We start from the raw sequence: 23,517 nt of genomic DNA on the forward strand, positions 1-23,517 counted from the left end.
TTTTTACATGCATATTTCACTGCTGAAATGCTGATAGACTCCTTGTTGACAGAATGGAGTGAGTTTGTGCGTGTCCGTGTGTGTGTGTGTGCGTGTCTCTGTTTGTGATCTCCATCATTAGAGATGTCTGTCTCTCCTCAGTCTGTCATGGGGAATGTGAGTCAGACTTTGCAGTAACCTTACACTGTCAGCCTGTTCACACCTAGCCCAGGGGGGGTATATATCTCACCCATACACTGTCGTTCCTTCTGATTCTCACTAATGCTGATGTGTGTGTGTGTGTGTGTGTGAGCGCGCACCAGCCCCCGCCCCCACAACCCAACCAGCATGGCTGCAAACATTTACAAAACTGTACGTCAACCATGTAAAGTGCAAAAGACGGCGAACTTATTCACATGCGGAGCTAGTGCTCATGCACAACAGCTAAATGCAAACGATGATGTGAGCACGCGGATGCTGACGAGGGGGGTAGCGTGAGAGGCAGGGCTACAGTCACAGGAGAAATTTTATGGGCCCCGACTACCCTGTAATCCCACTCTTGTTGTCGGCCCTGTCCTGCTGAGTGAGACCACTTTAACTGCCCTTAACTGCTACCTGTGAGAAACCTGTCTGCCTTCCAACACACAGCCGGGGGTTCCTCTGAAGCTTTGGCTTGCAGTGCTTCAAAAGGCACGTGCGTGGGTGGCAACGAGGCAATGAGTCCATACATTAGATGGATGGAGATAGTTTGAACTGGCCTATTGACACAGGCAGGTAAGATCTAGGTTTCCTCTTTGTGTGTGTATGATTTGTCCGTGTATCGGGCAACTGTAGATGGTCTCGAGTCAACTGTAAGTATAGATAAATACAGGTGTGACAAGCCTACATTAAAAACACCAGGTATTTAGATGGACTTACATCTTGCATGTATAAATGTGACTGAGTCGTGCCAAGTCAAACACTTCAGTACAATATAAAAACTCCTATCAGCTCTTGCTTCCACAGGTCACACCCTGGGCGTAGAAAGCCACCGTGTCCCGACTAGTTCTGTTGTCTCTCCACCCACACTCTCCTCGAAAAAAGGTAGCCCGTGAAACACACAAGTGTTTTGCAACTCCATTCCCACCCTGCTTTGCACAGCTCAATGGCCTTGCCTGCGTGTGCGGAGTCATATCTTGGATCTTAGGTCAACGTGCATTAATAATGGTTTCGCATTCGGTGCCAAAATAAACTGTTTTACGTGTTCCAGAGGTGATGAGAGACACACCTAAGACGAGGCAGGGGAAGAAAGAAATGTCTTAATGCTGAAGGAATGAGCAACGGCTTGAAATCAAAACAGAGCGATCATAACTTGTGTTCATTACTGCCACAAATATAAACAAGGCCCCCGAGTAAACACGTGAAGACGCTGTTAAACATAATAAAGGATTATACAGGATTTATAATGAATCATGTCTGGAGTTTCTGATAATAAATACCGGATTATATGGCTCTGTTGCAGTGTAATGTGGCGGCTTGCAGGATAGTGCGTTACCTTTCACAGAGAAGGTCGAAGCAGGTGGCAGCTCCTTCCTGTGTTTGGGTTGACTTCTATTTCGGAGGGAGTCGGTGTACTGCTTAACTCTATGGTCCAAAGCGCCTCGAACCAGAGTTGTAACTTCCTACAAATGATAATAAGCAGATAATTAAGCTTGAAGTTGAAAGCCTTTTATAAGACTGCTATTCTAAAGCACATTTAAAAGGACACGTGGTCAGTGAGGCAACGCCAAGACAATGAAAACCCTCGGAAGAAAAACCAGAGTTTTGGATTCCACGCTGGTGCCTTGGTTCTAAAAAGGCCCCCAGCAGCACACAAGCTTTATATTCACCCACACTTATTCACATGCACGCGCCTCTCACTATGCCTTTACCTCAATGTGCACCGCAGTAAACCAGCTGGTGTCCTCTTGGCCGCCCAGGGGCAGAACGTGAAGATCCACCAGCACGGCGAAGTTCCCACACTGTAACACAAAGAGGAAGAACAGCCACAGGTTGCTGAGGGCCATTGGTCTTACAGACAACAAAGGAAGTCAGACCGTTGGGTGATTGACAGCGAGACAAACCACAACGACCCCCCCTATGTCCTCAAACATCACCCCAGGCCTCTCGCAGCAACTCCCCTCCCGCGTGATTCTCTGTCTAGCCATCTCTCTACCGATCTCCTCGCAAAAACCTCTGTCTGCTCGTGTTTCTACTTTCTCAGCTTCAAACGAATGTAGTGTTCCATAAACCGTGCAATGCAGTCACTGTTTCAGGTAACAAAGGCTGCACAAGATGTAACAAAAGGTGCAACATATAGATAAGGATGATCCTATATTCGTCTACAAGCAGAGTAGCAATCATGCTCTACACTCTCAAACGCAAATTCAGTGAGCACTGTAGAAAGCTGTGGAGTAGAGGGCTGCAGAGTGGATTCCTAAAGGCGCTATGTCATCGCATCGACGGCAATAAACCAGAAGTGCAGAATGCCAAGGCTGGTGAGTTGCTGTTTCATTGTTGCCAAAACTAGCCTGATTATGGTTTACATATGAGTGCAAACACTGTGTGCTGCGCAGAGGAAATGAACGTGGATCACGTGTAGGACTTGGCCTCTCGCTGGACAACAATTGTAACGGATGGACCACCCGCAACATGACACCGAGGGGCGACGTGTACGGCCCTGGAAATGCACCGCAAGGGTAAACCTGAACGGAGATGGGTTGCAGGAAAACACAGAGAAACATATAAACACCAGAAAGCAGTCACAGAGTTCGCTTAGCTTACAATGAGCATACACACACACACACGGAATGCTTTGTGTTGTGTTAAGTGAGACTGCTCTGGAGGGCTGAGGTATCGCTGATGGGATGTCCAAACTCCGGCGGTGGAGTTACAGAGCATTAACGGAGGAGGAGTGTTCTTCAGGAGTTGCTCTCAGGGTGACCTAAGAGAGTGAATTAACAGGGTGTGTAGGGGAACACACACAAGCACACGGCCCTATACTGCCTAAGTCTCTCCAATTGGGTCAGCTCCTTCCTATTCCTAAGAGTGAGTAAAGAGAGGGGTTCTAAAATCCACATTTGGGCTGAGAACGTTCTATCTGGCACTTAAAGTCTGAACAGTAAAAGGACGGTTCTGCCAAATGTTTCGCTTTCTAGTCGTCTATGTAAATGATGGATGTACGCTTCTTTCAGATCAACTAGTTTAAAGGGTGCCCAATTTGACTGATGAATGATGGTTCTCATAATGAGTCTGTGGTGCCCTTAGGCCCTGACGCCGTGTCAGCATAAAATAGAATACTGCAGCAACGCAACGCAAAAAGCTAAGATTTATGAATTCTTAGACTCTTCAAACAGCAGTTCACTACTCTGTGATCCTCTTTCTCATATCTTCAAACTAGACAAACAAGAAGTACCAAAGTGTGATCAATAAATGGAATATTCTTATGTCTCCGCCTAAACGACATAGACACAAAGGTTGTTTATAAAAAAACACATGGTTTCACAAAGACATAAATGCCGTGAACCAGAACAGAGCGCCTTTGTGTGTGTGTGCTCGGTTCTCATGTATAAAACGCAAGCATGTGTGTCTGTCAGTGTCCCTCGTCCCTATAGATCAGCATTCTCTCGTCCGCTGCCCTTTGTCTCATGTCAGTTCACGCTTGACCGGTGGCCTCAGCTGACTGCTTTCAACAATTACCAGTGTGTGGGAAAGCATAGAAGCGTAGGGCTCGACCCTGTCAATCACGCAGTAAGAGATCGACTGGTGGTCGAGTCCCATACTGGCGTCTTACGACTGGACTTGACAGAGACCGGACCTGTTTTGGGTAGGGGTCCTGTTTTTTTAGTTTTTGCCTTTATAGTCTAACAATGGCTTTGTAGGAATCCTGCCGTTATGAACAATATACTGCAGTCAATAATACATTACAGTATGTTTAAAAGAATTGACAGGGGATAATGTAAGATTGATGATTAATACTACAATACTGAATACATATCTTAAAGAATTCCTGGCTGGAACTACAGAATGTCTTTAGGAGTACATGGCTTCTATGTACACAAGTCAATACAAAGTCTAAGGAAAGACATACGGTTCATTTGGTTCAATATTAAGCAATGAAGGAGGTACAGAGTACAGCGCAGCGAGTGCCCCTAAAGTGGTTTGTGAGCTTCTGATTAAGTCTGTGCTTTGGGCTGAAGGCCAGACAACCAGCGAATCTCAGACTAGCTTCCTTCTATCGCATTAGTGTAGCAGACAAGACTCGACTGAGAACTGGACAGTAATGATAAACAGTGGTCTGTCCCTCACGCAAAAACAACATGTGATTCCCTGGGTTTCTCAGAAAAGAGGAGGAGGGGAGGAGGAGGAGAGGAGGAGGAGAAGGGGGGGGGGGGGGGAGTTTGCCTGGAATGCAAATTAACCCAATCGCACTAATGAGAAAACAATTAATCTCGCTGGCAACATTGCTGATTAACTGGAGGCACAACTTTCACCTCAAAGTGTCAAACGTTGAGTGCGGGTTGCTGTGTTTAAAGTGCAGCTGTCTGAGCGTTTCGCAAAGGATATTTATGCTGAGTGTGCCGGATCGTGTCCGACTGGATGAGCAGAGACAAAAAAATAGGGGGGGGGATGCAGAATCTAATTTCGCACAAAGGCTCTGACGACAATCGCGTCATGTGGTTTAAATTTGTCATCTCGCCGCACAAAGAGTGACCATTGGGTCTCGAAGGTGAACTTTGCCATGACCTGTGACCTCTATGTGCCGATGTACCCTCCCCCCCACCCCTCCGCTCTCCCCTTACAAATCTAACAACCTTCACCGCAAGAATCTAATCTCCCCTCAGCGGCGTGAAGATCGTTAAAATGGTCTCCAAACGTTGTAACATCAGAGTATATACTGTAGCACACATGGCTCCATCTGTGATTCCCTGCCTCAGCATAATAAGAAGGCTGCTACAGGATTATATTAACCCCCACCAATCCATCCATCAAATTCATGAGCTAAACCTATTTTATTTACTCTGCTTTGACACATTCGAGGAAATTACGTTGTTAGAAAGAAGGATTGATAATGGGCCAAGTTCCACAGGAAGTCGCTCTTTTCAAGCACGCTAAAGTGGGCCAGTGATGCATTGTTCTCGGCCTTGCGGAGGCCTTTTTAGAGTTATGAACGGAGCCGGATTGCTGAATGAGAGGCGGCAAGGAGTGCTACGTAAGACCAACCCCTTTTGTGCCATCTTTTGTGCGTTGTCACACACCGGATGAATGGAGCTGTCTTCCTGCGGGCTAAGCTCAACTTCTCTATCCCAAATCCACGCACAGGCCAATCTGATAACCAAGACCCGCAGACAAAAACATTAGAAAACAGCCGAGGCATAAAACAGTCCACAGCTCATCTTCCAGACAATCCTATTACATTTTCTCTCCATAAGTAAGCAGAAACGGACTCATACACACTGACAGCTCCTTTCCCTTTTCTGGTCTTTCGGGGGCTCTGGTCTATATCACTCTCAGTTCCCAAAACACACTCTACCTTCTCTTATCTCTCTCCCAGAGCCTATACTCTCCATCCTCCCTCCTGCGCTGCTCCAAGTTGGGCACTGGGCCCAAACTCTACAAGCGGCTTTACCCGCCTCCCCACCTCGCTGCCCTTTGCCATTGCTATCGCGCCGTATAAGAACCAGACCTTCTCGGCCTGCACTTAGCTCAGAGGCTAACACTAACCAGCCGCAGATGTTTACATTGGGAGAGAAGGGGCAGCAGATGCGGTCTCACTCAATAAAACTTGCATCTCTCTCTCTCTCTCTCTCTCTCTCTCTCCCCCCTTTGTCTCTCGTTTTCTAACTCTCTCTTTCTTTCTGCAGTCTGCGAAAAAAAAAAAAAAAAAAACCCTAGGGGAGCTCTTCAGATCTGTGGGTGTGACAGTCTTGCTCTCAGGCTTTATTTGCCTCATTCCCAGATTTCTGTTGCTCTCTGTCTGCTGTGAGTCACCTGGGTTTCCCCTAATGAAAAAAGAAAAAAAAAGAAAAGACAATTCCCTTTTCCAATACTTTAAACTGTGCCAGATACTGAACTTTGAGACTCCAGAGCATGTGATTATCCCTGAGCCCAATATTACTTACAGACAGTGTGCGGAAGTGTTTTGTGTGCAAAGCTCCCTTCATTCAGGTGAATGTTAGCTCACCTGAATCCTCTTTATTTGATGATATAAAGAGACACAACCCAGGAAAGGAATTCCAGCAGCAAGAACAGACAGGAATATCTCCTAGTAACACACAGCTAAACAAAACTCAAGCAGACGCAACCTTGAGAATTGGTAGATTGTCAAAAATAGCAAGCTGAGAATGTTTTTTTCGCCATTGGGGTTTCCGAAGAGCAACGCCGAGATGAAAGAGGACGTTTATTTAATCCCTGCCATTTTCTCTTGTGAGGGATTCACTAAATTGGAATGTGTCAAAATGTTTAGAGTTTGACTGTTATGAGTTTGAACAGTGGCTCGATGTGTGGTCAGATATGAGCTCATCTATAGAGTGACAACACTAAACAGCACATAAACCTCTGACATTAAACGGCTCTGTGATACTTCAAACTTCTTATTCTGAAAAACACTTTGGTCTCCGTGTCAACCTACTACATTAGGTGGTTCGGAAAAGTCAGCAGAGCATCTTGCTAATAGAAGGCAGATTGCAGTAATGTCCGGGCAGACAGCAAGTGCTTCAAGTCAATCTCGGGCTGTAGCCTGCAGGCTCTTTTGTGGAGGTCTGAAAAGTGGCAGGTCACTATAGTCTAAGCCCATTTAAGAAGGAGCATACCAGCACCTCCTGCAGCTCCGCAGGCCAGGGAGGGAGCTCCTTTGAAAACATGTGAGGAGACAGGATCATAAAACACAGCACTGAACAGCCTACTAAACAGGACATGTCGAGTCCAAGAACCTAATTCATAATTCTGTTCATAAAGCTTTCACTTTGAGCGCCCTCGTAAATAGAGTTTGCTACATGTCTTTGTTAAAACAAACTCTCTGTACTGATCTTTCGTCCTTATGTTTATTCATTCATTAAAGAAACATGGCGGTTGCGTTGTTTGTTTTGTGAAAGAGGAAACCAGGGTAGCGCCTTGAATGCTATTGTTTGGACCGATCCCTTCTAACATACGTGTTTGTGGTTAGTTGGTTAAGCACAGAAGAGACTCACTGCATTTTCTCAGGCAGTGTATCACAACAGTATCATTATGTGCCCAGTGGGAAGGAACCTTTTGTGAACCTCCAGGGTTTTTTTCTCTCCCACAACCAGCCAAGGGGGTGGTGGGGTGGCCTGTATGCAGGCATGCATATGAAACAAATAAAGGGAGTGAATGCAATATCTGGTCAACTAGGCACACATGGCATTATAGAGGATGTGAGAGATCAGTGCAAATGTCTGTGGCTCTCGTCCAAAACTCTCAATAAATGAAACATCAACAAAAGTAGAGACCACCAGCTTCCTCTGCACTTAACAAAAACATCTGATGTGTATTATTCCTGACAAAGCATCAGACTGAGGATGAACAGCTTGGCTTTTTAATAGAATACGTTTGCTTTGCCTGTGTCCATTAACAAAAGCCATTCAGGGAGACAGTCCGTCACGAGATTTACAAAAGGTGACCTGAAACTGTAAACAACCTATTCCAACGGATGATCAAATATGTCAGCGTCAAAGAAAAGACCGTCAATATATGGACATATACTTCCCCCTAGCGGGCAATGTATGAACTGCAGGTGGAAGCTGAACTATAACAATGAAGCGACACTTATAACACAATGTAAGAATAATGCATCATTTAAAATTAATAATTGTATAACATTATAAGCACATACAAAGCCTTCTGTAGCTCATAGCTGATGCAGCCGTTTGGAAAAAGAAAGAAACTAAAGTATGTTCACAATAGCTGAAATGCAAATTATGATGTTATTACTTAAGCTCTACTTAGTATCATATAGAAATATCATATGACTGAGAATATCCTGTGGAATGTGAAGTAATTAAAGGAAAATAGAGCTGGGAGAGTAATGATAAATGTGAATCCTTTAATCATTAACAATACATATATTACATATTACATAAAGAATGTGGTCAAAACAGTCACACGCTGCAAATTTGTGATTTTCTTCAATATTTGCCAAATTAATTTGCAATTATACCTGGATATACTGTAAAAGTTATTGTGTTAATTCAAACAATTGAACCAATTGTACCCAAACTGCCCAACTTCAGACAATCTCTCTTTTTCAGAAGGAGCCGAGACATATGTAAGACTACACATGTTACAGATGTTGCAGATGACACTGGGCAACACTGCGCTACAATGATCTGCATACTGTGTGTTTAACTCATTCACTCACCTTGATGGTAATCTTGAGAGGAGCTACAGTCATGGCAGCAGGCAGATTTCTCTGAAACAAAAACATGATCAAACAAACATTAATCACACAATCTAGCCTCACCTAGCTTTCTAACCATCATACATTACTAACGTCACATTAATTAGACTTTGTTTAACACCTTCAACACTATCAAGGCACCTACCATAGTAGCATACAATAATTACCTAAGTCGAGTCTAAGGTAACATTGCAATAACATTGTAGTTTATGCTGAAAAACATATGATCTATAAAAGGGGGGCGCGAAAGAAAAAGTTTGAGAACCACTGACTTAGTTTAAGTCTAGATTTCCTGCCGCCAACAGGTTTGAACGTCTGAGGCTACAGGATACTTGACGTCATAACACACAGCTATGAAACAAGCAATTGTAAATAGGAGCTTCAACTTTAAGAAGATAGAATTTGAGTAGAATCAGTGAAAACGTAAAATAAACTTACATTGAAGCAGAATAACGAGCTGTGCATAAAAAGTAATGTTTGAGTGTTTTTTTCCTGTCAAACTAGCATCAAGTTCGTAAAGTCTCGCGAGAGTGTCGCTCCATAGGACCCCAGAGGACCCCACGCTTTCACCAACACCATAGTAACGAGTTTGCGTAGTAAATTGCCTGTATAAAAATTGCGATTTCAAATAAACGAGTTGTATCTTTCCATCATATTTCTCTTCGCACCGGTAAATACTTCATGGAATCATTGACTATTGTCAATTGGTCAATGTGTCAAATCGTAAAACAATACCTGTTTAATTTAGTTTGTTATGATCAGGCAACGCTATGGCCCTCAATATCTAACCCGTGTCAAATAAATGCTCAACTTGAGATCGGGAAAGGCTTGTCATGTCTGTCGTAATTCTCCTAAAGAGAGAAAGGGGGGCAGTTGAAACAGTATTATTATCGTCAAACATCAAAAGGTAACTGTGGCTTTAGGGGACTTTCGGTCTCAAATCGTACGCCGCTAACGTAAACCCGTGTTGCCTGTTTTTACGGCTGTCGTCATGTCTCGACTCGTCAAGAAATCTCCAGCTGTGTGCACGGATTTACCCCTGGACAACGTCGATATTGGTATCAAGCTTAAATTACTGATGCAGCTCCTCAAATCGTGTTTTGGACCTACCGGCAGGCTGAAGCAAGTCCACAACAACATAGGGGGCCATGTTGTGACCACCACGACCTCCTCACTTCTGCTTTCTAACATTTCCTCCTCACAGCCTATTATCAATCTCATAAAAACGTCCATTCTCAACCATGTTTGTCGTTTCAGTGACTGCGGTTTATTCGCTGCCATATTTTGTTTGAATTTAATACACCAAGCGAAGCAGTCTGATCTCAGAAGAAGTGTGGCTATTGGAGTAAACAAGCATTTGCTGGGTCAGTGCATCACTTACCTTCACCGAGAAGACTGTGGTTGTAAGGTGAAGCTGGATTTTTGCAGCAGCCAGAACTTGATCACATTAGCTCGCAGTGTCATCTGCAGTAAACCAGCATGTGTGCTGACTGAGGCAGAGGCCCTGCACATCAGCAAACTAGCTGTGCAGGCATTTGTGTTGTCAATTCCCTGTAATAGTCCAGGTCAAGTCAACCTTGGCAAGATACTGACGGTCTCCATTGAGAGCCAGTCTGTGCTGGACTCTGCAGTGTTGCCAGGGATGCTGGTAGACATGGCTGATGACTTTTACCCAATCAAATTAGAGACTGTGCACTCTGATCCTCTACTGATGGTGTTGTTTAGTGCATCTCTTGCCGGGGACCTTTCCGAACTAGGAGACGGGATAATTGAGGTGCATCTGGGTTCACACCCAGAGTTGGAGATCCTGGATCGGCTCCTTGAGCTCGGGAAACAGGTGGTGGAAGACGAGGTGAAGCTCTTTGTCTGCCAGAAGGTCATCCACCCAGTCCTGCAGCAATACCTGAGGCGTCACAATGTCATGGTGATAGAGCGACTGGGCATCTCTCTCATGGAGCCACTTGCTAAGCTGACAGGTGAGCCTCTTAACGTCTGATGGTCCACCAGCGCAAACGTGAGAAATATAGAGAGTATATACTGTATGTGTGTATGATGTCCATGTGAAATTTTGAAATAAGAAAGCTCAACTACTTAAGAGAAAATTTAAGAAGAACGTTTTCAACATTTATGACTCATATCACTGAATTGTGTGTTCAAGTGACTTTCATAGAGCTTTTCATTCTACTGGATGTACATGTAGTCCAGAATACATCTTGTACTGTCCTATTACATGTGTATGAGTACCTGTTTTGTCCAATATCTCTTCACGTCTGTGTACAGGTGCTCAACCTGTGGCCACACTACACACAAAGATCCCATCCAAGGCCTATGGGCAGGTGAGAAACCTCAGCATCAGGCATTTCGGAGCCAAGATGATGCTGCATTTATGTCCCGTGGAAGAGCCAGTGATCTGCACAATGATCATCTGCCACAGGAATGAGACAATGTTAAGTGAACTGAAGGTGAGCTACAATGTGCAGAGGCTGTTATCGTATAAATGGATAAACGTGCAACTTACAGCTTCAGTGGGATGCAAAATAATTGATTTGTTAAAATCCCTGTTTGTCCAACTGTTGAAGGTGGCATACCAGAAGACAGAACATGTGTTGAGGCTCATCCTGAGGGAACCTTCTGCTCTACTTGGAGGCGGGTGCACTGAAACCCATTTAGCGTCTTACATCAGATACAAGGTCAGATACTGTGGTTTTAAAAAGTTCTGTTTGACAAATCTTCAGCAAAGTTAAGGCCAAAGTCATGAAATCGTCTTACTTTGCTATATTTTCATCCTTAGAGTGCAAGTGAAGTCACAGAGGCAGCATCGGTGTTAAGGTGCTCACAGACAGAGTACCTCCTTGGTGTGGAGGCATTCTGTCGCTCTCTGGAGTCTGTGGCTGAGGCACTGGAGCACGATGGTGGGAATTCACTTCTCAACCTGACTCATGGTCATCACTGGACTCTACCTGCAGATGTGTCGGTAGAACAGAGGAAGGACGGCTTGGGTTGCTGTGGCTGTGGGCTAGCGCAGGGTGGTCCGAAGGAAAGATGGACTTACTTAAACACTAAATACCCAGAATTCTCCCCTGCAAACCTGTGTACAAATACAGCTGCACAGCCTTGTGTGCTGGACTCCTTCTTAGCCAAGCTCAATGCTTTGGAAGTTGCAGTGGAAACTGCTAATATTGCACTGGATATCCGATATATGATTCAAGATGTGAACTAGCAAAATGTGTAATTCAGGTTGAGATGAGATATTTGCTATTTGTAATGTGATTGGTTACAGCTGTGTTGGACAACTCAGAATGTGTTCAAATTGAGAGGTCTACAGTTTACTGCATCTGGCTTAAGGCTGGAGGGCAGCACATACACAAAGTAGCTTAGGTGTTTTCCTCTCCCTGGTCATGACCTCCAGCTCTTCCCAGGCCAGATGGGATACGTAACCCTTCCAGCGTATTCTGGGTCGCCTCCCAGTTCAGCATATCTGGAAAATGTCAGTAGGGAACTGATTTGATGCCTGAACCACCTCAGCTGGTGGCTTTCACTGCAAAGGAGCAGAAGTTCTACTCTTGAACTGCCTCCTCATGCCGGAGCTCCTCACCCTTCATTTCTAAGGGTGAACCCTGGCACCATGTGGAAGAGGCTCAAGTCATCTGCTTTTATCCATAATCTTGCTCCTTTGGCCACTACCCAGAGATCAACATGAGTTGGCAACTGTAGCAAGTAAATATTTTCTTGTAGATTTTAAAGGACCTCCAGGTTGATCTGTGGTTAGAAGTGTTTTACACATTTGCAGACTTTAAGACAAGAGTATTCAACTACTTTTGGGGAACAATTTAACAGACTTTTAATAACAAACTACCACAGCTGTACTGTAGTAGCCTCGGCAGTTGGGGGAGCTGAAAGGTTGCAACTGAAAAACTGCCAGCACATTGCCGGCGGTAAGTTTCCACAGTTTGTTGTACTGTATGCCACATTCCAAACGTTATCTAACAGTCTGATCAGGGAGATGACTCCCAACAAGCCAGCTGGGCTATGTATCCTTGTACCTGAGGTGCTCCTGCTGTCTATGTACTCTGATGTTGTATACAACTTGGATAATGCCTGGAGAGACATAAATCATGTTGTTGTACTGTGTGCATGTTATTTTTCATTATGGCATTGCACAATCTACACAACTAAGTCACTAATTACCTTTCATGAATGTGTTTCATTGTAGTTTGTACACAACAAGCAAAGCAAGCAGATTATGCTGTCCATCATATACTGTACATACCATATTTATTATGCTGTCTTGATTGTGAAAAAGAATAAACTTTTGATATGAAATGAGTACAAATTTTCAATGTTTAATGGCAAAGGGGCAGGTTCCTAGATTTGTATTCAGCTGCTGATTCCAGGAAAGTTCTCATCTGCAGTCTGTCCATATCAAATAATGGTGCAGGGTATGTTTTGTCAAAAGATGAAAAGAAATGGAATCAAAGCCTTTGTAGCTTTGAGCAATATTGGTAAGTCATGTGACAATTATACTGACCGCCATTAACTGAGCAACTCACCAAAGCTACTATGGTGACAATGAGCACACAAGTAAAAAAATAATATTTTAAACAGACTGCTTGAAGCAGGTCACACACAGCAAGAATCTAAACAGGAATCCACTTATCTTTTAACAAAATGCCAATATCCCAATAAGCCAAAACAAAAAGATACTCGTCCCCGTTGCAGCTTTGGACGCTCATTCTCCTGCAGCGAGACGAAGAAATATCGCCTCATTCATTTACCTGAGGCAGTACTTATTCATATCGCTCCTCTGCCGATCCCGCACCGCGCCCCCCCCTAACAGGTTTGGTACTTGTATAGTCGGTTGTATCCTCAATCAGTGGGAATCTATTCTAACCTGTAAACATCTTGTTCTTTGATAATTCTTACACATCTTAAAAGTGCATTTGCTCTTCTTTACAGACATAAATGGCCACCCACCAACATTAACAAGCCTCTGTCTCTGTGTTTACCTTTGCAAGTAGTGTGTCCAAAGGGTCATGAGCAGGAGGTGTCTTCCAATACTGGAGGGATTGTGTGGGGTGTGGGGTGAGCAACAACAGTAAAGGGAGCAGGAGAGCTGGCATCTCATAGAGGAACCATGTTAATCTAGCCAGCACCTTCTTCGCTGGTGGAGAGTCCCATGTGGCGACCAAAGGACAGTTCGGCCTTTCCTGTGGCGGTACAAGTGCGCCGATCCTGCCAGGATCCTCCTACTGCTGAGATAGTTGACCAAATACTGTGGTGCCCTATGCGGCGTCAATAAGGGCGACAACTGCCTCTCCTCCTCTTGTTAAATTAAGTGAAGCATCAGTGTAAGACAGAGAGAGCGATTGAATCCTCGCCACAGCAGAGAGAGGTGAGGTGAGTCAGCCTGCTGAGACATGAGAGTTCTCCCCACAGCTCGGACACAAACATTTCAGACGTGAGGTTATGGTTACCCCTCCAGGCTGGAATACACACGCTGATATTAATTGCAGAATTTGCAAATGCTATGAGGTTGGTGTGTGTGTGTGTGTTGCATTCTTCTGAAAAGTGGAGAATGAGTAATTCCAGTATTTCAGTATTTCAGTAATTAACAGCAATTCCAGTAATTCCATCCAAGAGTATTATGAACAAGTGAGATGTTTAGAGATCAGCCCTGGTCCTTATGAAGAGGAATGACTAAAATCATCACGCTCAACGTGCCAGCAACAGCTTTCACACCTTTTGTACTATTGCCTTCAATTTTATAGCAGGACCAAAAATTCCAGCTGGTTGTACATGTGCTACACCGCCTCTTAACACTGGCAATTACTAATGTTACTAAAAGTCTGTTTAAATGTGTGCAAAATTTAATCAAGGTATCAAACAAATTAGTCATTCCTTCAGATTAAGTACTTGTCCAGGTTGTATATCAGTATGTATGTGAAATCTTTTGATGTGTACTATAGATCAAACCCTCTACCTAGATCAAACCCCCAAAAGTCCTTAAAAACAAAACCTATCCATTTTGAGACTTTATGGTAAATTACGTAATAATAGTTGATGTATAAATCCAGTGACAACAGATGAATGTTGGTGATGTACAACTATCAAAAGACACACAGGTCTGGATTGTATGGTGTACCTCTAGAGTCTCGTACATAAACCGTCCTATTGCGTCCCCATGACCACACGGTCATTTTCCACCGAAGTCTTATAGTGGACCTTTGCAGAACTGTAATATTGTTATAATACATACTAGAAGCCTGTATTTATGCAGCACTGTGTCGTAAACTACAGAATTCTTAACATAAATGCTTGGAGATCAGAGTAATGCTCGGTTTAGGATGAAACAGGCCATGATTCATATGCTGCAGTGCTAAAAATAAATTTGCTTATTATCGTTTTTCAGTTTTGGAGGCAGATCCAACATATTACATAAAGCTAGCACATTGTGAGAAAGTAATTATCTGTGATTGCAAAACCTTGAAGAACAAGACACCAGAGCAGACGTGCTTTTCAGTACATTTTACTTGTTTTGTAACATGAATCCTCGGCCTTATCTGAAGAGCATGTTGGGATGCTTTATCAGTGGAACCTGAGATTATAAAACTCCATTAAGGGAGTAGTAAAGTGAATTTTTTTTTTTTTTTTTTTTTTTTTTTTTATAGATTTGTGAGGTTTACGTTCCCATTCTCTAGGCAAAAAAATAATAATACAAAATAACATTTCTAAAAGACAAACAGAAATCCATAAACAGAAAATGGAACAGTGTTGAGGTTCAGCCTTTTGTCTCTCTACAGGAATGAGGTGAGGTGGACTAAAGAACACCACTCCCTGCTGGAGAAAGAAGATAACAGTTGGTGCCATTTCAGACTACCAGGTTGGGGGCCGGGGGCGGGGGGGACAGGTGACATACTCTTGGGACTGCTGGGTGAACTGGAGATGTCAGGCACCAAACAAGGGTAGGGGTACACATGGTAGAACAAAAACAACTAAAGATACACATCCTACAAAAAAAAAGACTAAAAGTGAGAAAACACTTTATATGTATATGTGCAAGTGATCAAAGGCACAATAGCACAGTGTGTCATGCTTTACTGGTTTCCCTTAAATAAACTTCACGGGTTAAGTGAATTGGGGAATTGATCTGTTGGTTGGGTTCCAGCTTTGTTCAACCAGATACTGCAACTTTGACACCTCTCATGGCGTGTCATGCCTGATATCCAGCGTGTGACACCTTCATCTCAACGGGGGAATGCTTGAATTCAACCGACATTGACGACTCATAAGAGTTCAAACAATAGGCTTTGTATCCTTAATATCGACTAAAGTCTATATTTATACTGCCACCGTGAATGAATTTAACTTTGTATATGCAATTTGTTCATCTATGAAAACATACATTTCAGGTAGCAGGAGTATACTAGTTGACATTTAACATTCCACATTGAAAGGGGAATTTTCATAGAGTGAAATCATTTCATTGATCTTGGTTAGCACTGTTCAGCATGTGAAAACAAAAGCAGCAATGGTTTTCCAGCTGAGGAGCTAACTGTTAATCCTCTGTAAACGCTCTGCAAATAAAAATGTGTACGGACGAAAAGAATGAAAGCTCTCCTTTCGTAAAGAGGAACTGATCTGAACACCTCCATGGCATTGTGGAGGTCAATTTTCCAGACTTTCCACGGCATATGCAACCATAAAAAACCTCCCGTTGTTTTCACATGCTAGATAGTGTTCCCCAAGATCAGACAGATCCGACACATGAAAAAAAAGTCCAATCAGAAAATGGAGGGGAAAACAGCAGGAAGCAATAGTAGTCAGTTATTTATGTGCTCCACTTTTAGGGGATCCTCGTTTACTTTTTTGGAATTAATCATAAACTCATCAATCATATATTTTTATTGACTCAATAGTAATGTTTAAGTAAAATCATTGCAGAATCTTCACACACATACAGCTTTTAGAAACTTTTTAAAACTTTAAGACCTCAATCCTTCCTATAACTTTGTAACGTGTCAGCTCTTAAACAACTGTCTCTTAAACAAGTGTAACCAGTCGTGCCAAATGACTAAATGTAAAGGTAGATAACTACAGAGATTCAAGGTGGCAGTGTAAACAAAGACGAGAGGTGTCAGTGGTTATGAGTATTTTCGTACTATACCAAGCACTGAGTTCATTTCTGTAGCATCAACTGCAGTCTGACCATGGCAAAAGCCTATCTATAATGCTACAAGGGATAACAACAATCTAGGAGCAGTATTGCTGACGCTAATTTATTGGGCAACCCATGTCGATGGCTTTGTTGTATAAATCAGACAGCACTGATTTAGTTCAAATGTACTGCCTCACCGTTTCACTAAATGCTACTTACTAACGCTAATAAAAACTATAACAAATAGGCGAGGGGAAAAAAAAAAGATAACTTATGAAAAGATCATATTTCATAGACTAATATGAGGCTTATATGTTTTTGGTTTATTACAATAAGGGGTTAGTCATCTTTCTTGGGTGCAGCCCTTTGTTAGCAACTACAACATATGCTGAGCAGTAGTAGTATTACCTATGACACTATTTTAGTTTGAGTCGCATGTAGCTTGAAGCATTCAGTCAAAACATTCATCTTTTTTTTCTCTCTGGCAACATTAATATATGCTTGCATTTCGCATCTGCAGCTTTTATTTTCAATCCTTTTCTGGGGCAAATTACATGAACACAGATTGGGTCCAGATGTAAAGATCGTACTATTACAACTCGAACGTGTTGTAAACAAAGGCCCTAAAAGGCCCTAAAAGCACAGCTACAGTCCTTGTATGATCCCAAACAAAAGCCCCCCCCCCCCTCCCAATGCTTACTCAAAATAAAAAATACGCCTCCTCTCACTAATAACCATTTGCTCAAAACTGCACTTCAAGCAAGAAAGACTCAACCAAAAGCTCTGATACACACTTCAAACTGAGAGGAGAGTGGGAAAGGGAAGGAGGGCTGAGGGAGAGAGAGATGGGAAGGAGACAGTATAGGCTTTGAGTGTCTAGGTCCTTCCTGTAGAAAGTGGGAATAACTTGGGGGTGGAGTGACAGGGAGGGTGTCTGGGTCACGTTATGGCGATAGATAGGGCGAGGCGCTGCTGCTGCAGCGGCGGCGGCCCCTGCAAAAGTCGCCCTCAATGAACGACTAGCGCCCCAGCAGCGTAACTCACAGAGCTGTCCTCCCATTTCCTGCACTCGCTTGACTGGGCGTAGTTTAGGAAAGTGAAGTTCATTTCTATACCAGCCTTCCTCAGCTCAGCCACAGCCTGCAAAACAGTGACGTATACGTTAGTCAACGAGTGTTACGGGCCTTTCACACCTTTGGGCTGAGTTGTACCACGCCAGCGAATGATTGTATGATAAAGCTTTGTATGAATCACTTCACTTGACTGACAATGACTTGGACCCGGTTTTAACTTTGTCAACAAAAATCATGACAATTAGTTTTTGTTAACAACAAACAAGACATTAACATGACGTTATTGTTAACTAGAATGTGGTGATCACTGATAATAAACAATGATGAAATATCTGAAAATCGGACAATATTATGAAATCACAATCTACTATGGAAAAGCTAATAATTAAGCTAAAAAAAAAAAAAAAGACCCCACAGATGAAAAAATGACAACAAAAAAGACCACAGAGAAAATAAAACGTCCAAATTTGAACTAAAATGTGAAGAAATAATAGAATGCCACACAAAAAAGAAACAAGATTGACTAAAAAACTAAAACTAAAGCACTACAATATGATTCTGCTCATCTCGCTCTGTCTTCCAAAGGAAACATGCGGGGAATTTCTCTTCATACCAACGCCTCTCTGTGTGAAAGATCCTACTCACATTTAGCAGCACTCCAATGGGGTGACGCCCGCAGATGGTGTTGTGGTATTTCTTCAGGTAGTTGGTGAAAGTCATGGGATCCAACTGCTCTATAATGCCCATCCCCTTCACAAACATGAGGAAAATCATGAAGGTTCTATCATGTCTTGGAGAGAGAATAACTACCATTTCATGCCAGGACTATTTTTGATGATAATTATGTGTTCTGACACATAGGGAGGGCTTCTTTTTGTAGGTCTCATATACATTCTATTTGTTAGACAGCCCTGTTTCTTGAGTGTTCTCTACAGCAAATCATACAAGGAACATGATATAATAATAAAACTCTGGAGGGGGTGGGGGGGGGGGGGAGACAGCCCCAAAGATCCAGTATCAGTATAAATACTGAGTTCAAGAAAAATAAGCTTCATGACGATGACAAATTGTACTACAGCTGCTTACCATTTTATCAAGATGCTCAATAGACCTATAGATCTCTCCTTGAGATTCATCATAGTATGTGTAGCGGAACCGCTGACCTTCAAGCAAAAAATGGGCATCAGTATAAGGCTGGATACAATGGCGATGATTGTGACATTTTCAGACAAACTGTCTTGAGCTCAGGCTCCATTTTTATATGAATCATCCAGATAATGAATGCCATCGCATTTGTCAGAACCTACCCCAGTGGCAAAAGTCTGACGAGATGATGAAAAGGTTGGAAGGGTCTGCCAGATACTTGCTGAGCAGTTTTCCGTACTCCTGTTCCTTACTCTCGCTCAGGGCTCCCACGAGCACGGGGACGATGCTAAACTCGTCTTTGTGGCTGCACAAGACAGAAATCAAAGTATTGACTCAAGTGCTTGAGGAGCAAGTGTTAAAAAATCCTCTGCTGCTGTGGTTAATTAGAAACACTTCATTAAGACCAGAGATGTGCAGAAGGATACTTCATTAAAAAGGTGAGTCTACCTTTCGCACCATATATTAGCACACACGGTCTTCATTATCAGTCAATAGCGAATGTTACAGCTGAACTTGGATGAATGAAGCCAATTAAGACTCCCTTCAAAAGTACCTGATCCCTGCTTTTCAAACCAAGATCAAACCCCTGACTCCTGCCAATCGAACAGATGGCTCCATCAATAATGCATTTCACACTTCTGTGCCACTGCACCAATGTGATTTGGGTTACGCACAGACAGGTTATGAAAAGATTGATCGGAAATGGTCGTCTCTTGCCTGGACTTTTGTCTTTCAGTTCTGCAGTTCAGTTAATACCGATCCTTTGCCTCTTACCTCTCCATGGCTTTAGCAGTGTAAGGCAAGTGCATTTCAATACTGTGCTCCTCTTCATCTATCTGCAGAGTCATTCGCTCAAACATCCCAGTTTTCCAGAGGTCAGCGTAAACTGTAAAGCAAAGGCAGGATTCGTTTTAAAAGTGCGCATTACAATAACCATCTCTATTGAATGAGTAAGTTTTTGAGCTTTTTTTGCAATACTCATTTCAAGTGGGCATCTTGGTAAGTGGCTAACTGCACAGAACCTCATCATTTATAAATCTGGGAATTGTGTAGGCCTGAGAGAAAGACAGAAAGTGTATTATATTCCAAATCTGATTGGGGTCTGTATAGTGAAACTGGCACCTGTGGTTATGACAGTCTAGGAAAACTATTACTTTGGTAGGATTTAGCCGACTCTCTCAGTTTGGATACATCTAAATCAAATTAGACTACTTAGTTTAAAGTACTCAGTTCTGCAGCGTGTACTATGCTGTCTCCTTGTGCTTTTCAATAGACTGGAATGAAATCATAACGCACACAATTGAAAGTGAGTCACATAACAAAAAGAGAACAAGGAATTCAACAGCAGCCGGTAAGTTAAACTAATGATGCACACCGACAGATCGAGGCGGTGACAGACGCAAACAGAGGCACTTTGTCTCACTCTCTGTGACATTTTACAGATGCATCACACCTAGGAAAATGCTAATATATGTTTCAACTTCCATTTTAATTACCAGACTGTGCGTGCCGGGGCTAAAGTGCCACTCTCTAATTCCTGTCTTAGCCTTTATACTCACACTCAATATTGGCAGCTATGACATTAAGGAGGGAAAAACAACTTGTTTTTGGGGTCATCTCTACACAGAATGACTGATGATCTCTTGTGTCCCTTTGCATTAAACACAGCAACAGGACTGAAACACATTCTAAGCTTGATTAAACTTATAGGGCAATCAAAGCTGTAGTTATGTTTGCCAGTTGTTTGTGCTTATAAAAATACGTACGAAAGTCGCACGGGTGTTAACTGGTGTGATCATTGTGTTGTTAACGTATGTGACTACGGCAAGCACACAAAAACAGAATTTGACAAAAAAAAAATCACAATTTAACAAAAGAAATAGTGGATACCCTTCTGGTCAATTCTCAGGTCATAGAGGGGTGTTCTATAGATTTCTGCAGATGACAGGGCACAGCGGGAGAGGGGCACATGGTGTGAAGGTCCCAAGATGAACACCCTACGACTGAAGGACAACAGGACTTCATCACTTACTCCCTTTTAAAAAGGTGCAACAGCAATACTTTACACTGGTATCTACATTAACACGCATACACTCTGTGGAGAAAACTTAAAAGACAGTACATATGTAACAAATAAGACACTACAGGTGACTTACGTGACAGAAGGATCAACCTGCTTGTAGGCATGTGCTGCACAGGCACCACAGTAAGTATACCCAGCATGCCTGCAGACAAGAACGTGTCAAACTTAGAATGCAATTGCAGGACATAAATAATAACCATTTGACGTGTTAAGATCATATTCTGCTGCGGGTTGATGGTGTGTGTGTGCTTACGGTGCTATGATGGCTCTAGCAGGTCTGATTGTAGACTGTGCTTGCGACAGCCAGCCGTCTAGTTGTGCATTCAGCTGGGATCCTGGGAAGGCAGAAGTACAACAAATAATATAAGAATGGGGAGCAATCTCACTCCTTACGCAAGCAATGAACCCTTACTGCTCTCTCTCCTCCTCCTTGCAGGGCTTGCCTGAGTGCGACAGCAAGCAAATGATTTAAAAAAAAACAGTCTCTTCAATAGGTTTTAACAGATAAATAAAAGCGGTAACATTGTGTTCTGTATGGATCAATAACATAACACTGTATAGCACCCTGGTGTGTCCAATTGTAGCAGCAACGGCTCATTTAGCCTGTACTCAAAGGGAATGTTATGTTGGATAAGAAATGCAAATGAACTACAATGTGCTTCAACACATCCTCCCCTGATGACTTTACAGATAAAATCACATTTTACGGTCTCATAATGAAGCTCTTGTTAATCTCTCAACCAGGCCTACAGTAAACCCTTCATCACTCAACATAGAGCAAAACATACTGTGTTTGGATACAAGCACGAGAACATAACTCATCAATACCCACAGTTCAATATACTGGAAAATTAGGTGTTGAACTGGAACCAACTCCCTTTCTCTGTGCAGCTGTCACGTCAACAGCTGCTAATTTAAATCCAATTCAATAAAACATATAAGGCACAAATTCCTACAGTTTAGCAGGGACGTGCCTGAATCTACTGCCTATACATGCAGGTTATTGACATTCATGTTGTTGTATTCAACATACATAAGTAGTGTGCCTGTTAAATATACGCAGCATATTCCGAGGAAACTAAGATTACAGTGAAACGGCTCAAACGGGTAAACAGACGAGTTCGCTGGGTTTAATAATGACACAAGCAGCTCCCTGGTAAAATGGGGGAGGGGGGTGCAACACGAACCTTCAGTTTGCTGCCCTGCCCAGTCCTTTGTTTCACGACAGGGAACATTGCAGAATTTAACACCAACGAATCACTGTCACAAACACCAGCATCTTCACTTTAAGAGTCCCAGACTGCAGGCAGTGTTAATGTCGATTATTGCCATTGACAGCTGATCTAGTAGGTCAAGGAAGTTCTATCATAATAGCCAAGTTAGCGAGTCGAAAGTTGCTTAACTGAGACTGCTTGGCAAAAAAATGTTGTGGCTTTTGATTAGAAATAATCGACTAAAACTGTCGAATAAGGTCCGTCCAATCATGCAGCAAATAAGATAACAGATGAGACGGTCAATACCGAGCTAGACGTCAGCTAGCCTACTTTCCATCGACTACAGCCCTTACGATAGCTGACACCGTCTGCTTTGACAAACAAACGACAATTTACTGACAGTACATTACACATCTCAAGAGACGACATTCAAAGCCATAACAAAAACGACTGGAAGACAAACAAAAAAACAGCTAGCTAGCATAAGATGCAGTGGTGTTGACAGTTACCCGAAGCAGAGTACCAGCTGCCGGCGTGACTTGCTTCTCTGCACACCACTCGGTTCGACATCTTGGTTCCCAAGCCGCCTATCTTGGTTCAATTGAACACTTGTCCGGTGAATAAAATGAAACCTAAAGAGCTGGTGTCAGGTAGCCCAGTGAGGGGGGAAGTAGTCCGCTAGCTAGAGTAGAGACAAAGGACAATTCGGGGTGGACGAGTTGGCTAGCGAGCTTTACTGTGTGTCAGCTTGTGTTGTTACCGGTGACACTGAGTTAGCAGCTGGAGCTAACGTTAGCCTAGTTAGCCCTCCTGGAGATATATCAGCAAGTTTGCAAAGGCACGACACACAAAAGCGTTGAATGCGCAAAATGGAAAGAATCACAACCAAGTTTGGTTCGTCTTTACTGAGGTTGTCAGTAACGCTGTAACAGACGTAAAAACTGCCGGAAAGTCGATCTATCTATGGATTATAGGCTTGTCTTTCGAGGCAGGTAAGGGGTACGTCTGGAGCGATTCCGAATGACACAGAGGGCGCTGATTGGCTGTTTGGTTCGCCACCGTAATACGATTGGTGGAAAAATCCCGTATTACCAATATGATATCTCTTTACAAGTACACGCCGTACAAATGAGAAAACGAACCATGCATGTCAGACTTTTAATCATAGCTCTATTTAAATATATTCAGTCATACTTATCTAACGAAAAGGTGGAACATGGCCGTATGGTTGATGACTTTATATCCTGGTGTAATTATTTCTACGTGAGAATACTGTCTAAGAATGAGGACGTGGTTGTTGATTTTGGTTTTGTTCATATTTTTATTTGTGGAAAAGATATTGAGATTCTACCTGATTCTACATATCAGGGCACTAATATTGATAACAAGCTGATTTCTTTCTGTAAAAACGTCCAGCAGCCTATTTTCTCTTT

At 42.8% G+C, this 23,517-nt stretch overlaps 3 protein-coding genes across 4 annotated transcripts in view; 1 reads left to right on the forward strand and 2 right to left on the reverse strand.

Annotated features, from left to right (window-relative positions):
- Window positions 1-9,574, reverse strand: part of slx4ip (SLX4 interacting protein) — a 27,777-nt gene extending 18,203 nt beyond the window's left edge. The window contains exons 1-4 of one of the 2 annotated variants that reach the window (XM_076166657.1): window positions 9,524-9,574; window positions 8,375-8,425; window positions 1,890-1,979; window positions 1,514-1,640 (exon numbers count right to left, since the gene is read on the reverse strand). In XM_076166657.1, coding sequence (XP_076022772.1) covers window positions 1,514-1,640; window positions 1,890-1,979; window positions 8,375-8,425; window positions 9,524-9,553 — 298 coding nt within the window. In that variant the 5' untranslated portion in view covers window positions 9,554-9,574. Of the gene's footprint in view, window positions 1-1,513; window positions 1,641-1,889; window positions 1,980-8,374; window positions 8,426-8,851; window positions 8,939-9,523 lie in introns of those variants that run through there. The other variant, XM_076166667.1, reaches the window with a different exon arrangement.
- Window positions 9,230-12,864, forward strand: mkks (MKKS centrosomal shuttling protein). The gene is made up of 4 exons (XM_076166643.1): window positions 9,230-10,389; window positions 10,694-10,875; window positions 10,993-11,103; window positions 11,205-12,864. The coding sequence occupies exons 1-4, from the start codon at window positions 9,405-9,407 to the stop codon at window positions 11,631-11,633; spliced, it is 1,707 nt and encodes a 568-aa protein (XP_076022758.1). The 5' UTR covers window positions 9,230-9,404; the 3' UTR covers window positions 11,634-12,864.
- Window positions 12,865-16,307: 3,443 nt separating this feature from the next.
- memo1 (mediator of cell motility 1) lies at window positions 16,308-23,077 on the reverse strand. The gene is made up of 9 exons (XM_076165377.1): window positions 22,594-23,077; window positions 21,124-21,205; window positions 20,944-21,012; window positions 20,678-20,790; window positions 19,562-19,673; window positions 18,949-19,091; window positions 18,728-18,804; window positions 18,287-18,391; window positions 16,308-17,708 (listed from the first exon to the last, which is right to left on the reverse strand). The coding sequence occupies exons 1-9, from the start codon at window positions 22,652-22,654 to the stop codon at window positions 17,577-17,579; spliced, it is 894 nt and encodes a 297-aa protein (XP_076021492.1). The 5' UTR covers window positions 22,655-23,077; the 3' UTR covers window positions 16,308-17,576.
- Between the last annotated feature and the right edge of the window lie 440 nt (window positions 23,078-23,517).

This window comes from Genypterus blacodes, unplaced genomic scaffold (genome assembly GCF_046128005.1).
Source record: "Genypterus blacodes isolate CSIRO-AG114 ecotype Tasmania unplaced genomic scaffold, CSIRO-AGI_Gbla_v1 ptg000012l_1, whole genome shotgun sequence".
Classification (NCBI taxonomy): Eukaryota; Metazoa; Chordata; class Actinopteri; order Ophidiiformes; family Ophidiidae; genus Genypterus; species Genypterus blacodes.